The 17,394-nt window shown below is 46.0% G+C and overlaps 1 protein-coding gene across 1 annotated transcript in view; it reads left to right on the forward strand.

Annotated features, from left to right (window-relative positions):
* ST13 (ST13 Hsp70 interacting protein) overlaps positions 1 to 17,394 on the forward strand; it is a 165,064-nt gene that overhangs the window by 9,074 nt on the left and 138,596 nt on the right. Inside the window, exons 3-5 of the mRNA XM_069231143.1 lie at positions 301 to 376; positions 15,210 to 15,280; positions 15,765 to 15,831. Coding sequence (XP_069087244.1) covers positions 301 to 376; positions 15,210 to 15,280; positions 15,765 to 15,831 — 214 coding nt within the window. The remainder of the gene's footprint in view (positions 1 to 300; positions 377 to 15,209; positions 15,281 to 15,764; positions 15,832 to 17,394) is intronic.

A 17,394-nucleotide genomic window follows, 5' to 3' on the forward strand; every position in this document is an offset into this window, starting at 1 on the left:
TCTGCACAGATGCATGCATTTTCTTTATATCCTTTCGGTGGGTGCTTAAGATACCAATGGTAAAATGCACGTGGTTTTACAGGTGGTGTGTGTCCCTTGTTAACTTAGTCATTTATACTGTGGAATTTGTATGTAGCTGGAGGTTAGGCACACCCCTTGAGGTGATCTGATACCCACAAGACCATAAAGGGTAATAGGTAATAGTTTAATGTACACAGCCTTTGGCACACTTAAAAGCTGTGGATTGAATTGGTGCACAGTAGTGTTCACTGTGTTTAAGGTACTTTTATTTCTCCCCAGCAGGAGGATGCAAAACCTGAAGAGCCTCCAAAGCAAGAGGAGCCATCCGAGCCAGAGAGTGAGGAGAGCGATGTTGGTGAGTTGAGGAGCAGCAGAGGTGGGGAGTCTTAGTTTGCTTTGTAGGCTTTCTTCTTAGAATGGCCATTAAAGTGTCAGTGTGGTTTTTGGCTTGGGGGCATGGCTACCAGGACCTAGCATGTTTAGTTTCAACCTGGGCAGTGAGAATCCATCTTTAAATGCGCTGTCCCTATCCATGGTTCCTCTATGCTTCGGGGACCCCTGAGCAGCTGATATTTGTCAATGGTGGCGGCAGAGGAGTTTTAAACTAGCTGGTCCCATCGAGGATCAGAGTGCAGCCTATTGGGGACTGGTGGCAGAGCCGCCACATATAGCCCTCACACCTGTAAGCACTCTGGGCCAAGCGGATCGGAGGTGACAAGGAGAAGGCTCACGCAAGGAGGCGAGCAACTGGAATGGCACCATATATGGGGTGTGTCATGTGGCCCCATGGTCAGGGAGCACGGCTGCCTTGTACCGACGACATGAGGGAGAGTAGTGATCTCCTCCCTGCTAGATAATTGCCCTGGGACGTGGGTGATGGAGGCCGGACCTGCGGGCCACAATGGTGAACCCCCTGGTGCGAATCTTTCTTGGAGGCTCAAGGTGGGGAGGAAGTGCAATGACGCTTGAGATGAGATGAGCCAGAGGGTGAGTGCGGCCCAAAGGCCAGCGCAGCCTATTCCAGGGGGAGCACCAGAAACCTGGATCGGCGACGGGTCCCATGACCCCCAGTGTAGGAGCCTGTGGCAGGGAGTGACTGAGCAGCGGCATCTCGGGAGTGGTCGTTAGCCCATTTCCCAGGATGCAGGGATGCGCATTGGGGACCTGAGCTTCGAAGTAGAGTGTGGCCCATCCTGGTAACCCGAGCCGCAAATCTCACCCATCCCCCCCTGTGTGTGGTGTAACAACTTGAAGCAGACTGCTGTCTGATTGCGAGGGCCAGTCCCAGGGACCTGAGGGGCTGAATATACAACTTGAACTGTCTTGTGGCCCTAGAGGTCAACTGGGTGAGGGGTGCAGGACATGGCAGTCCCACGCTTGGGAACCTGGGACAAACTCCTCCACTGTTGCACTGAACCTGTGGGCTACAATCAAGGTGCCCACTTCCTCTGGCCAGGCAGGGGCCTGCCGGTGGCAGCTTGGGCAGAGGGGACCACTTTTTATTGTGTAGAGACCCCTGCCACCCCCCCAAACCCTCCCCCCCCACCCCCCCAAAAAAGCTTTAGTGGAGTTTGTCGGCTGCGGGAGTACTGTCTGCTTCGTGCTTGGGAAGACAGACTGCCTATTCCCGTGGAGGTGGCAATGGCCAGCGGAGAAGGTCGTGTGGAGAGCTCAGTGCCTGGGTCCTCCCACTGGCTTCACCAAGGTCGCTACTACTCTTTGGCAAGTTTATGTACTGGGCCCTAGACATGATGCTCAGCCCCTGGTCTGAATGTGGTGCTGGGGCTGTTGAGGGGCCGGTCAAAGACAGTGGCTGGGAGTCACTGGGTGCAACTTCTCACCCACGATACCACTAATATAGTGGCGTGTCTGCAGTTAGCTAGAGGTGGAAGAGTTAGGTTTCTCGGGTCATTATTGTTTTTTTTTTTTTTTTTGCCATGGTTGTACTTTTGGGGAGACGCATGTTGTTCGTGAGCGTTTACCTGGTAGGAGGGTTTAGGTGGTAGGGGTTAATTATGTTCTGTTTGGCAGCGGTAGAGAAGGGGGACATAATGAGGGGGTAGTATCGTGGGGGGACGGAGGTGATCAGTGACAGATATTCAAGGTGGTTATGTGGTGACAGGGTATACATGTTGCTTTGCTGCCGGAGACACACAAGATGGAGAAGGAGGTTCAGAAGGTTCCCAGAAAGTGGAGGGGGGCAGACTCCGCTACCTATTCTATCTACACCTGGGGGTCCTTAAAGGGGATGCTCTTTCAGTCCCTTTTAGTTTTCGAGGTTACAAGACAGGTATAGAAGGTAGATACCTGTTGCTTTATGGCACGCTGGATGGACATGAGGTGTATTTTCTGAATGAATATGCCCCCAACACGGACGACAGAGACTTCTATCTTGTTTTGAAACATGAGCTCATCTCTTATGTAGGGGCCTCCCTGCTGTTGGCGGTGTAGGGAGCTCGCTTTCTATGTAGTGCACTACAATGAAGTACACTGTGCAGAGTCCCGTGGATCCCCAGATTGGTATTGCAGAATTGCAGAGGAAGAAATAGATAGGACTAATGTTGTATTTGTGGTAGTGTGGACAAGCAGTTAGGCTTATCAAGGAGTTGTCAGTCATTTGTTGTACTGACAGAAGCGGTACATGAGACACAAGCAATGAATAAATCCAAGATTAATTTAGAAGAATAACATTTGCTTTTATTTATGCTTTGAACCAAAAAACTTCGTTATAAGGTAAGCAGTTTTTAAAAGATAAATGCAGTTTCAAAAATCAACACTTACTGCAATTTTTCAGATCAGCAATGTTAACCTACAGGGAGTGCAGAATTATTAGGCAAATGAGTATTTTGACCACATCATCCTCTTTATGCATGTTGTCTTACTCCAAGCTGTATAGGCTCAAAAGCCTACTACCAATTAAGCATATTAGGTGATGTGCATCTCTGTAATGAGAAGGGGTGTGGTCTAATGACATCAAGACCCTATATCAGGTGTGCATAATTATTAGGCAACTTCCTTTCCTTTGGCAAAATGGGTCAAAAGAAGGACTTGACAGGCTCAGAAAAGTCAAAAATAGTGAGATATCTTTCAGAGGGATGCAGCACTCTTAAAATTGCAAAGCTTCTGAAGCGTGATCATCGAACAATCAAGCGTTTCATTCAAAATAGTCAACAGGGTCGCAAGAAGCGTGTGGAAAAACCAAGGCGCAAAATAACTGCCCATGAACTGAGAAAAGTCAAGCGTGCAGCTGCCACGATGCCACTTGCCACCAGTTTGGCCATATTTCAGAGCTGCAACATCACTGGAGTGCCCAAAAGCACAAGGTGTGCAATACTCAGAGACATGGCCAAGGTAAGAAAGGCTGAAAGACGACCACCACTGAACAAGACACACAAGCTGAAACGTCAAGACTGGGCCAAGAAATATCTCAAGACTGATTTTTATAAGGTTTTATGGACTGATGAAATGAGAGTGAGTCTTCATGGGCCAGATGGATGGGCCCGTGGCTGGATTGGTAAAGGGCAGAGAGCTCCAGTCCGACTCAGACGCCAGCAAGGTGGAGGTGGAGTACTGGTTTGGGCTGGTATCATCAAAGATGAGCTTGTGGGGCCTTTTCGGGTTGAGGATGGAGTCAAGCTCAACTCCCAGTCCTACTGCCAGTTCCTGGAAGACACCTTCTTCAAGCAGTGGTACAGGAAGAAGTCTGCATCCTTCAAGAAAAACATGATTTTCATGCAGGACAATGCTCCATCACACGCGTCCAAGTACTCCACAGCGTGGCTGGCAAGAAAGGGTATAAAAGAAGGAAATCTAATGACATGGCCTCCTTGTTCACCTGATCTGAACCCCATTGAGAACCTGTGGTCCATCATCAAATGTGAGATTTACAAGGTGGGAAAACAGTACACCTCTCTGAACAGTGTCTGGGAGGCTGTGGTTGCTGCTGCACGCAATGTTGATGGTGAACAGATCAAAACACTGACAGAATCCATGGATGGCAGGCTTTTGAGTGTCCTTGCAAAGAAAGGTGGCTATATTGGTCACTGATTTGTTTTTGTTTTGTTTTTGAATGTCAGAAATGTATATTTGTGAATGTTGAGATGTTATATTGGTTTCACTGGTAATGAAAAATAATTGAAATGGGTATATATATTTTTTTGTTAAGTTGCCTAATAATTATGCACAGTGATAGTCACCTGCACACACAGATATCCCCCTAACATAGCTAAAACTAAAAACAAACTAAAAACTACTTCCAAAAATATTCAGTTTTGATATTAATGAGTTTTTTGGGTTCATTGAGAACATGGTTGTTGTTCAATAATAAAATTAATCCTCAAAAATACAACTTGCCTAATAATTCTGCACTCCCTGTATTGGAGGAAAACAAGAATGCAGTTTTGGAGTACACAACTTACAAATCCAGTCTTCGGTTTAGGTCAACACCAGGTAAGGGCTCAAATCAGTACCAAGAGTGCACCTACATCGGCACTATGCAGCCTGGTGCAGAGTGCCAACACAGCGTCGGGCACCCAATGTTAACCAGTCGAGACTGGGGGTAGCCAAAATTGAGCGGCTGACAGGTGAGTAAAGTGGTGTCATGGGGTTGAGGTGAGTACAAAGGTGGCCACAAGGCATCACGAAACTGACACCCTCAGCGGCACAAGAGCAGTCAAATGCAGAGTGCCAAAACAGCTTTGGGCACCCAGTGTTAATCAATTGGGGATGATCACTTTTGGAAAAACCTGACTGCTTGAGCCAGGAGGCTGAATGAAGAAAACTCACAGCTAGGGGACGTAGGGACGCCGACGATCGAGCTCCCCAAGGCCCAGGGTGTTTTTTAGCTTCAGGAACAGCATAGCATGCAGCTCATGTTTAGGGGGGGAAAGTGGTCATGGTGAGGCTGCAGGCTTTGAGGCAGTGTCAGGTAGGGGTCAGCTGACAGTGAACGCGGACTCGGGATCGCTGGGGAGCTTTCAGAGGACCAGTGGGCCACTTGGGTTTGGGCTGTGGGCGTCGGGTGCAGAGATGGGTCTGGAAGTGGTTTCACGGTTCCTCAGTTCAGAGTTCTGTTCAAGTGTTTTATTTTTTTATAAACCGGTCTACTGTTCTCGGGAGATCTTGATTTTTGTCGAAGGCAGGCATTCCTCCCTAAGCTTTGGAGGTCACTGGCTGCAGGACCGATCGTCTTTTGGTGCAAGATCTTTGAGGGCTGAAGACAGGCTGGTAGGGCTGCGGCCAAGTCAGTTGGTGCCTGTAGTCTTCTCTGCTGGTGTGACTGTACTGTCCGGCTCATTCTAGGGTTCAGGGGTGCCACCTAAATACTGAATTTAGGGGCGTTACAGGGAGTGCCAAGTGAGCTACTCATCTTTAAGGTGACTTCACCATTTTTATGACCACTTCTGCTGGAAAGTAGGCATAACCCTAACCCTAGTGGCCTAATTCCTTCCAAACTAGATGGAGGAATTTGAAAAGTGGTGTCCACTTCAGCTCGTCCACCTTAGGGGGTGAGACTGGCATGAAGTTAGCACTCCTCCTAATTTAACAAATTTCCCTGCCTATGATGCCGCCAAAAGTGGGGTTGAGACGGGCTGGAAGGGGTCATCATCTCCACCATCTGGAGAGACCTGGGTCGCATTACAAAGGTGGCAAGGCTTTTGAAGCTCCCTGCCCTGGAATGCCCATCCTGCCTGGAAGAGGAGATAGCACCTCTTTCCAGTGCAGGCTTTTGTCTCAGACCCTTGAGCACTGGTTCTCACCTTGGTGAGCAAGAAACGTGTCTGGTTGCTGAACTGGTCAGGACCAGTCACTCAGCACGCTAGTAATTGGTAGGTTATCAGGGGGCACTACTAAGGTGCTCTGTGTGCATAGATCAATTGCCATAGTTAGGTTTTATTCTGAGTTGTCTGATACCACCCATTCTAGGATTCAGAGAAGTCCTCATGTAGCTGGGGAACTCATCGTGACCAGTGTCCAGCACATGCATTTAAAATGGCTTCCCTGTGCACTTACTATTTTTGAGAATTGACAGACATAGCAGGGGCTTATCTGCTTGTGCAGACATGCCCTCACATGTAATATAATGCACCCTGCCTTAGGGCGGTAAGGCCTGCTAGAGGGGTGACTTCCATATAGTGCATGGAGTGTTTAGGGGTGGCAGTCGCCATAAGGTTTGTGATGGGTCCCTCAGAGTGGCACAAGTTATCCTGTAGCTCTGAGGGGCCCTCTTCAGTATCCATGCCCTAGGTACTTGGGGTAACATTCACTAGGGACTTATAGGGGTCTGACTTGGGGATCAAGTGACCAGGTTTCTTGTTTTAGGGAAGGTTCTCTGACACTGGGTACCTTTTTAGCAGGAGCCCATTGCACTTCAGTCGAAGTTGCATCTAAAAAAAAAAAACAGGCATTGGGGGGTGGGGGGTGTGTGGGGAATTGAAATGTACTGCAACCAGTATCCAGCTCCCTACAGGCGGGGACTTCAGCTGTGTGCTTAATGGTAACTGGGATCATAGATTATGTGGAGTGGTGTCCTCCCATTTGGTATGCACTGATCAGTGTGGCATCATGTCGGGCAGGAGGACACATGTGAACCTGCAGAGGTTGTCACATGTGATGGACTCTTGCAGATGAGGAGCTCTAAGGCAGCATGATAGCCTTAGACATTGAGAAAGCATTTGCTACTCTCAATTAGGAGTGTCTCTGGGAGGTTCCCCAAAGGATGGGACTGGGACCATCAATTATGTCCTAAGTGCAGTTGCTCTACCCGAGGCCCGTCGTCTGTGTGAGGTCTGGATAGGTAGTATGTGAATGCATCACTATTTTGGGAGGGGGATGCTTCTTTTCTCACTGGTGATGGAGCCTTTAGCAATATGACTTCTCAGTGACACAGCCTATGTGGTATTGAGGTGCACAGGGTGACACATGCCTCACTTTACGCAGCTGATGCACTCATACATGCCCCTCATCCAGAGAGCTTGGTTGCAGCATTATTGCAGACACCCTCTTCCCCCTCACCCTCTTACCCAAAGGGAAAGTCCCTCTGTTGACATGGTCGCCCTTCCTTACACCACCCCCCTTCACATACACACACATTTTGCCTAGTTTCTGCTGTAATTTTGACAAAGTGCTAACTGTGCCCCTGTGCCAGATCTCTTTTCCCCTAAAACTGCACAGTTGTTTTTCCCAATTAGCTAAACTTATAGAACCTACTGGTAGTCCCTAGTAAATAGTACCCCCGGTACCTATGACCTGGGGTACTAAGCAAGGTCCCAAAGGGCTGCATCAAGAATTGTGCCAATGTAAGGGACCCCTCACTAAGCACATGACCGGACCAGTCCCTCAGCACGCTAGTAATTGGTAGGTTATCGGGGCACTACTAAGGTGCTCTGTGTGCATACATCAATTGCCATAGTTAGGTTTTATTATTCTGAGTTGTCTGATACCACCCATTCTAGGATTCAGAGAAGTCATCATGTAGCTGGGGAACTCATCGTGACCAGTGTCCAGCACATGCATTTAAAATGGCTTCCCTGTGCACTTACTATTTTTGAGAATTGACAGACATAGCAGGGGCTTATCTGCTTGTGCAGACATGCCCTCACATGTAATATAATGCACCCTGCCTTAGGGCGGTAAGGCCTGCTAGAGGGGTGACTTCCATATAGTGCATGGAGTGTTTAGGGGTGGCAGTCGCCATAAGGTTTGTGATGGGTCCCTCAGAGTGGCACAAGTTGTACATTAGACTGGTGGATTTATATTATCAACATAGCCAAACACATATCAGATGCCATGATTATTTCTACTACCCATGGAAACAAACCTGAAAACCACTGTACGAGTTAGTCTACAAGAGGACTATAGAGATCGGTTGAACAGAAAGAATTTCTTACTTTTAATTTAGTGATATTGTACTGAGTATGTGTGCAAATGGTCACATGAAGTTGCCATATGTCTATATTATTGATAAATATTTTACCATTCTTAACCAGAGATGAAGAAAGATTTACAAGACAAACCAATTTTACAAAATTGGTCTTTTAGTTACAATGAGTGAAGCAGTGGGGATTAGGGACCCACAACTATGACCTGATCTTTCCTCTTCCATTCATGTCCTAAACCCTTTGTTTTGGACTGATCAATTTCTACAATTATCATAGAGGGGCTTCCACCTATTTAATATTTGTCCCAATCTCCTTTTTTTAGGTAGTGGATGTCGGGAGGGAAAAGCAAGCATAAGAGGCAGAGAACCAATCCGGTTCCAAAGGACCTCCAGTTCTTCCCATAAAACACATAGCAAGACAAACGAACAGAGGAGTGCCAGATAGACACGTCATTAGTGGTCAATCTGAGAACAAATCTTTGATATCCAACCAAATACAAGTACTTGGTTAATGTTTAGGGTGTGTTCTTGTTTACTGCACAGATTCGTTGCCCTCCAAAAAAAGAAATGTTATCCCCCAAACAAATATAATCCACCCTAGGTTCATAGACTATGAAGTTGCTTGCACCAATCCTACCACCACTAGCCTATGGAACGCGTTAACTTTAAACCTTCCACCACTGCCTTTCTCTGATTAAGAGTGCTGTATTGACCCATGGGGTAAGTTTCAACAGCACATCTGATTTGAGAAGGGCATTATCAGAGTTAGCTAGTGACTACTCCCTAGTGGTAAAATCCACCGTAGCGTAGAAACGTAGTGGTACACAATTTAACAACCGCAACAAGGAGGACTATGGAACCCTTTTTGTGACGTTTCTCCTCCCCCTGATCTTTATATACTCCTACCTAAAGGATAATACAGATAGCCTTATAAGATATGACCCTTATAATTGAAAATCTATTTTGGTTTGATGTAGAAGCACTATATACGAGTATACCGCAGGAGGATACCCTGTTTAGAGTGAGATTACTACTCAGGAACTGCGAATGGGGTAATGTAACACATTGAAATAGTACATCGTCCCTGGAAGAGAGCATGGGCACTAAGAATTGTGTTCATTAAATATTTCAAAGAGGCAAAATAGAATATGTGAAACTACTTTAGATGTCAAGCTAAATCAAGATAATTTTCAGTGAGGGCAGTGATACAGCTATTAGGGATGATGGCATCTTGCATTGCCATAGTTCCTCATGCCAGACTATACATGCATCCCCTACAGCATTGTCTGTCTCATAAGTGGTCTCGGGCACAAGGTAATCTCCAAAATCTAGTGCTCTTGGATGGCTGGACTTACTGCTCTCTGCAGAGGTGGAATCCCACCAACGTCTCCAAGGGATGATCCTTTCAGGACCCCGGGCTTCAGATCACTCTGACTACAGATTAAAAACAGACAGGTTAGGGATCTCAAAAAAAACAACAAAAAGAGGGGCAAAAATGGGATATTTGGAGAACAAACTCCTGGTCCCGTGTGTAAAGTTCCCAATAGTCTATAAATCAAAAAAGGTTACACATGGTTCCAAAAAAGGAAGAAGGTTTCTCTCAAGAGGGTGGTTCGATCAATAAATGGAAACCAAAATTTTCGAAGCAAGAGCCCTCACTCACCTTCCGGTGACATGCTTCATCATAGGGCCAAGCTCCTCGTCAGGCCGGCGCTGCAATGCCTGACGGGCCCCACAAGGGGGCTCTTTGCCGGAGATCTTTTAAGAATGGTGTATAGCCGGTCAAGAAAAATATAGTGAAGGATTGGTATAAGGGAAAATATTAAAGCTGCTACTTGGTCTACACCACATATATTTACTAAACACAAGCAAATTTTGGCCATGCAGTGCTCAGCAAGTTTTCAAGCAACTCCGCTACAGGCTAGCCACCGCTTAATTTTAGGGGACTGCTTTATAGTCTGTGCAAAGCATGTGTATCTACAGCCACACATGCCATTGATTGCAAAATGTTGCTTATCTAGTAGACTACTGTTGGTGACATTTAGTGCTGTAGATTCACATGTGCCCGCCCCCCTCCCCGGACGCCTGTGGCCGTTGTAGTTGCATTGTCATAAATATTGTACATATGTAAACCACTGCATGGTCATCTTGCTTTTTACTCTCTATACACCGCTTACCTCACCCACCTGCGGTAAAACAATCTAACGAAGGACTCTATGCATATGCACAGTATCGCAGAGAGGAGTTACCACTCAATCTTGTGTTTCCATTGTATCTTCGCTGGTGTAGTGTTTGAGTGTTTCAATACTTTTGCTGTCAGAACGGCAATAAGATGACAGATAAGATGATGACGTTAGTACCATAAGATACCTTGATGGCATAGCTGGATGCTGTAGAGGTGTCCTGAACAAGTGCTCCGATTCTATAGTAAACACAGGATGTGTTTGCTTGAAAGGCAGCATTGTAAGAAGCGGATAAAAGGATCTCCTTTACACAGATGCTGAAATTTCCTGCACCAGTGATCTGTGGGATGCTCAACTGTGACATTAAGTTGTACAACTGAGTGATGCTGTAGGAAGTTGGCTCTGTATGTGCTATTTCAAAGTAAGGAATAGCATGCACAGAGTCCAAGGGTTCCCCTTAGAGGTAAAATAGTGGTAAAAAGAGATAATACTAATGCTCTATTTTGTGGTAGTGTGGTCGAGCAGTAGGCTTATCCAAGGAGTAGTGTTAAGCATCTGTTGTACATACACATAGACAATAAATGAGGTACACACACTCAGAGACAAATCCAGCCAATAGGTTTTGTTATAGAAAAATATCTTTTCTTAGTTTATTTTAAGAACCACAGGTTCAAATTCTACATGTAATATCTCATTTGAAAGGTATTGCAGGTATGTACTTTAGGAACTTTAAATCATAAAAATTGCATGTATACTTTACAAGTTATTGACAAATAGCTGTTTTAAAAGTGGACACTTAGTGCAATTTTCACAGTTCCTAGGGGAGGTAAGTTTTTGTTAGTTTTACCAGGTAAGTAAGACACTTACAGGGTTCAGTTCTTGGTCCAAGGTAGCCCACCGTTGGGGGTTCAGAGCAACCCCAAAGTCACCACACCAGCAGCTCAGGGCCGGTCAGGTGCAGAGTTCAAAGTGGTGCCCAAAACACATAGGCTAGAATGGAGAGAAGGGGGTGCCCCGGTTCCGGTCTGCTTGCAGGTAAGTACCCGCGTCTTCGGAGGGCAGACCAGGGGGGTTTTGTAGGGCACCGGGGGGGACACAAGCCCACACAGAAATTTCACCCTCAGCAGCGCGGGGGCGGCCGGGTGCAGTGTAGAAACAGGCGTCGGGTTCGCAATGTTAGTCTATGAGAGATCTCGGGATCTCTTCAGCGCTGCAGGCAGGCAAGGGGGGGGTTCCTCGGGGAAACCTCCACTTGGGCAAGGGAGAGGGACTCCTGGGGGTCACTTCTCCAGTGAAAGTCCGGTCCTTCAGGTCCTGGGGGCTGCGGGTGCAGGGTCTCTCCCAGGCGTCGGGACTTAGGATTCAAAGAGTCGCGGTCAGGGGAAGCCTCGGGATTCCCTCTGCAGGCGGCGCTGTGGGGGCTCAGGGGGGACAGGTTTTGGTACTCACAGTATCAGAGTAGTCCTGGGGTCCCTCCTGAGGTGTTGGATCTCCACCAGCCGAGTCGGGGTCGCCGGGTGCAGTGTTGCAAGTCTCACGCTTCTTGCGGGGAGCTTGCAGGGTTCTTTCAAGGCTGCTGGAAACAAAGTTGCAGCCTTTCTTGGAGCAGGTCCGCTGTCCTCGGGAGTTTCTTGTCTTTTCGAAGCAGGGGCAGTCCTCAGAGGATGTCGAGGTCGCTGGTCCCTTTGGAAGGCGTCGCTGGAGCAGGATCTTTGGAAGGCAGGAGACAGGCCGGTGAGTTTCTGGAGCCAAGGCAGTTGTCGTCTTCTGGTCTTCCGCTGCAGGGGTTTTCAGCTAGGCAGTCCTTCTTCTTGTAGTTGCAGGAATCTAATTTTCTAGGGTTCAGGGTAGCCCTTAAATACTAAATTTAAGGGCGTGTTTAGGTCTGGGGGGTTAGTAGCCAATGGCTACTAGCCCTGAGGGTGGGTACACCCTCTTTGTGCCTCCTCCCAAGGGGAGGGGGTCACAATCCTAACCCTATTGGGGGAATCCTCCATCTGCAAGATGGAGGATTTCTAAAAGTTAGAGTCACTTCAGCTCAGGACACCTTAGGGGCTGTCCTGACTGGCCAGTGACTCCTCCTTGTTTTTCTCATTATTTTCTCCGGCCTTGCCGCCAAAAGTGGGGCCTGGCCGGAGGGGGCGGGCAACTCCACTAGCTGGAGTGTCCTGCTGGGTTGGCACAAAGGAGGTGAGCCTTTGAGGCTCACCGCCAGGTGTGACAATTCCTGCCTGGGGGAGGTGTTAGCATCTCCACCCAGTGCAGGCTTTGTTACTGGCCTCAGAGTGACAAAGGCACTCTCCCCATGGGGCCAGCAACATGTCTCGGTTTCTGGCAGGCTGCTAAAACTAGTCAGCCTACACAGATAGTCGGTTAAGTTTCAGGGGGCACCTCTAAGGTGCCCTCTGGGGTGTATTTTACAATAAAATGTACACTGGCATCAGTGTGCATTTATTGTGCTGAGAAGTTTGATACCAAACTTCCCAGTTTTCAGTGTAGCCATTATGGTGCTGTGGAGTTCGTGTTTGACAAACTCCCAGACCATATACTCTTATGGCTACCCTGCACTTACAATGTCTAAGGTTTTGTTTAGACACCGTAGGGGTACCATGCTCATGCACTGGTACCCTCACCTATGGTATAGTGCACCCTGCCTTAGGGCTGTAAGGCCTGCTAGAGGGGTGTCCTACCTATACTGCATAGGCAGTGAGAGGCTGGCATGGCACCCTGAGGGGAGTGCCATGTCGACTTACTCGTTTTGTCCTCACTAGCCCACACAAGCTGGCAAGCAGTGTGTCTGTGCTGAGTGAGAGGTCTCCAGGGTGGCATAAGACATGCTGCAGCCCTTAGAGACCTTCCTTGGCATCAGGGCCCTGGGTACTAGAAGTACCAGTTACAAGGGACTTATCTGGATGCCAGGGTCTGCCAATTGTGGGTACAAAAGTACAGGTTAGGGAAAGAACACTGGTGCTGGGGCCTGGTTAGCAGGCCTCAGCACACTTTCAATTGTAAACATAGCATCAGCAAAGGCAAAAAGTCAGGGGGCAACCATGCCAAGGAGGCATTTCCTTACAGATGCTAAGTCAGTTGTTTTGATGTTTAGTGCACAAATGTGTGTGTGCTTTGATCCCAGAGGTTTTAGATTTATCCCGGTCTTTAAAATTGGTCTGGCTGATGTCAAGGAAGAAATTTATGAATGACGAGAATAGTGAGGACTCCTGCCTATTTCCTTTACCTACATCTTCCTCTGTGAAAGTGTTTTTGTGGAAGGGAAAAGGATACAATAGGGGAGCCTTCTTTGGCATTTCAGTCTTAATTCTTTTGTACTTAGCACCTTTTGAAGTGCTCTAGCTTTCTTCTAAGGTGGATTCCTTCTCTACCCTTGCGTATTCTATTAGACATATTTATCACTTGTTTATTTTGAACAAAATTCATGTTCTTAAGTAGAAATTGAGCTTGGTAGGCAGACAGCGCAGACTTTGTGAAGGTGATTTGCTCTTTTCTCCCACAGAAAAGGCACTTAAAATGTGATGATATATTTGTGTTTTGTGCAGCAAAAGCCCTCTTCTAGAGAAGAGCTGGGAAAATAAACACACACGGAAGAGATTCACAGGTTCAAGTAAGAAAAAATTTGAGAGCGAACAGTAATTATATTATTAATATACATTTATATCTCTTAGAAAGCTTCTGCCTCAGTAAAGCAACTGTTCAGTTGTCAATCTGAAGAAAGCAAAGGGAAATTCAGGATTGTAAACTACATTAAAAATTAGTTTACAATCCTGCATTTTCCTTTACTTCAGATTGTCTTTCTTTTTCATAAGATGCAAGTTTGTGTTTGTTGCAGCATTGCTTTTGTAGTATTTTTCGTGTAATGAAGCCTGAACACGTTCTGATCAATTTGCCCTCAGAGACGAAGATGTGGTTGTCTGCATTTTATAATACCAGATTTCCTCTTTTCAATTATGTGAAATTCAAGTATTCCAGGATCCAGCCATTTAGAGCTATACCACTTATGACTACCAGTGAAGTTTTCAAATGTAGAATGTTTCTGTGGAGCAGCGGTTTAGCTACTAAGTCTGTATATCTTTGTTCTCGGTGCTTCTACAATGCTGTTTGCTGTTGTTGTTTGCCCCTTCACCCAACCACAAAACTTCACCTAAGCACTTTTGCTGTGCGATGTTTGTTCATGCCTGTTATATCAAACTACAGAAGTGTGTTACTAGAGTTTAAAAAAAAAAAGGGGGGGGGGGGGACCAATTCTTTTAGTCTCATTGGTGGACTAAGACAGCAACAGAGTTCTGAAAGTGTGAGCTGTTTCTCCCTGATCTCATTGTTGGGGATAGTTACATGTAGACTTCCCAGTTTTCAGCCGAATCGTCCAGTCTCAAGCCCATGCTGCCAGAGTTACTGACTGGGAGACAGGCTGCCTATGAGCACAGTGTTCTTCTGTTCCTTAAATGGTTCTGCCAAGTTGTAGATGTCATGCCAAGTTACAGATGTCATGCCACTCTCTGAGATTATAAAGTAACCTGTAAAATTGCACAGCCTTTTGTATGATTAATGAGTTTCTTCTTGTAAATATCTACCATGTCTGAAAACAAATACAATTGCAGGATTTATACAGACTGTTTACTTTCATGCACAGTGTTTCTGAGCCGGAAGGATTATGGGTTTGGGCATTTTTTTGCTGACTGGCGAAAGTTAGAAGTGTAGTTGATGCTTAACTAAAGTCTCTAATAATTGTGCTCTCCCTGTGAGGAGATGGGAAAAAAAAACCTTTCTGGGGCCTTGACCTAAAGTAAGATTACAGGAAGGTCAAGTCCTGCAGAGAAAATGGTGAAGATAAGGTTGCCTTTTTCACACCTGGCCTGCAGAAAGGTTACCTGGTCACTTTCAGAACTCTATTTTTCTCTCATCCTAGTGCAGTCTGCCACCATTGCACACCTTCCAAACCTGCCTCATTCCTCCTTCTAAAAGCCTTTGCCCCTTTGTGTTTTCCCCTTTTTTTAAATTATTTTTTTCATTAAACTTCCAGTAGTTTGTGTGATAATGTCTTGTCTAAGTAGAATATGAATGTCCTGTGAAAACTAAATTGTTTCTGAAGCAGTGTGGTTTATTTTCTGCAGAAATTGATAATGAGGGAGTGATCGCCCCAGACATTGAGGATTCACAGGAGATGGGAGATGACAGTGCAGAGGTAAAAACACTTAAGACATTTCTGTAGTATGCACTAATTTATCTTATGGGAGCATGGAGGGCTTATTCATAACTAATTGATAACTTGCTGATATTCCTCTGAACATTGGTTAAATGCAGTTTATAACAGCTCTGCTGATCCTCCGGTAATGTAGTTATAAAACACTCAGACAGAGGAGGTATCCTACAGGTTACATAGACTTTAACAGACTCAGCTGCAGAGCTAACCCTCATATTTCAGATACTCTAGGCCCATGCCTCACTAGGGCTGGCTGGCCTTTGGTCACACATTTTGCACATCGGCTACAGTGGTAACTCGTAAACCTTTCTCATTCATTTTTAGAAAGGTGCTATTCGCTCCTCTATCCCCACTCGCTTGACAATGAAGCTGTGCTCCTTCTCTTTCAGAGTTGTGCCTCACCTCCTCACTCTTCTGCTACATGTTGTTAAATGGGAGTACCCACTCATCTTTTGTTTCCTTTTAGGTAACAGAAGAAATGATGGACCAGGCCAATGAAAAGAAGCGTGAAGCAATTGACGTGCTGGGAGAAGGTGAGTTAAAAATACATTTTGGGCTGTTAAGGTGTCAGTGTATTTTTCTTGGCCATGTGTTTGAATGTTTTTTTTCTTTCCTTTTTTTAAACTAATGGCAGCATTTGAGGGCAGTAGGTGTCCAGATAATGTTGCAAGCTCCAAAGTGAAGGGTGTTGCTTTTTATTCTGTTTGTAGGCAGTGTCTCACCCATTACCTGGGCTTGTCCATAGTCAGGGCTCGAAATTCTCACCTTAAAACATTAATTTAATAACTTGAGGGGTGGGGTTCGTTTGGTCTCGCTATTTGTACTGCTGGCAGTGGCCTGGAGAATATGGGAGAAGCGAGTAAGTCACAAATGGTCAAAAATGACTCTTGGGTGGTTTCTTAAGTGAGTCGGATTTGGAATTTTAAAGTGTCTGTCATTGCCATTCCTGTCAGCTGGAAAGTTTACTTCCTGGGTTCCTTCCCAGTTTTCAGTGTAATCGGCAAACTAAAGTGACTGGAAAATAGTTCTTCTCACATTCATGTGTAGTGAATTAAATAAGTGAAGAATTCTTTCTGGGTGAAATGAGTGGTGTGTGTGTGTTTTATTTTTTTTCGCCCCTTCAATATTTTTGTTTTGTTGATTTTATGCAACAAGGATAATAAACAGTACAGAGAACAAACGTACCATCGTGTAATTCACCGACTAAGTTGTAGTATTACCTCCAACTTTTCTCATGTTTGCGGGGGCATCCTCAGGCTAAGTAGATGGGCTTCTCTACTTTAACACACCAGTCCATCATTGAGCACCATTGTGCAGTTGTTGGTGGTGAGAATTTCCAGTGAACAGCAATGTCATGCTTGGCAATCACATAGCTTATGCCAACCAGAGTGTGCTTCCAGCGTAGCCCTCCCATATCCTCCAGAATACCCAACAGCTCAGTGCAGGAGGGAACAGTCTATTGGCCTCTCTAGAATTTCAGACAGTGTGGCAAAAATCGATGCCCAATACCATGCAATAACTGGGCAGGATATTACCCTGCGATAATCACTGCCTTATTTAAACACCGATGACATGCGGGAATGGGGAGCACACCCCATCTTCCCCAGTCCAGATGGGGCAAAATATTGAGGCACACAGAGATTTCAGTTGGAACAGATATGGGAATTACTAGCTCTCATGGAGCCATCCTAACATCTCTTCTTTCTCTATCATCCAGTTGGCCCTCCCATTTAGCCAAAGGGCTTCAAAGGAATCTGGTGAATTTATGACCATTGAATGGTATATGCATGTAGGAGGGTGGCCTGGTGTGTGGAGTATACCTATGGTACTTGCACCTTATACCAGGTCCAAGTATCTCTTATTAGTGTAGTGGGTCTCTAGAAACCAGGCTCTCTAGAGGTAGCTGTGGATGAGCAGCCAAGGCTTATGTAGGAGACATGCAAAGCTCATGCAACACCACTGTAGTCACACAGCACTTAGACACATGAAAGAAAACACTCAGTTGTACAAAAATAAAGGTACTTTGTTTTCGGAACACAGTATCAGAAAATACTAGAGGCAATCCTCCAATAGGAGGTAAGTAAATACACTATGTA

This window comes from Pleurodeles waltl, chromosome 4_2 (assembly GCF_031143425.1).
Source record: "Pleurodeles waltl isolate 20211129_DDA chromosome 4_2, aPleWal1.hap1.20221129, whole genome shotgun sequence".
In the NCBI taxonomy this organism is placed as follows: domain Eukaryota; kingdom Metazoa; phylum Chordata; class Amphibia; order Caudata; family Salamandridae; genus Pleurodeles; species Pleurodeles waltl.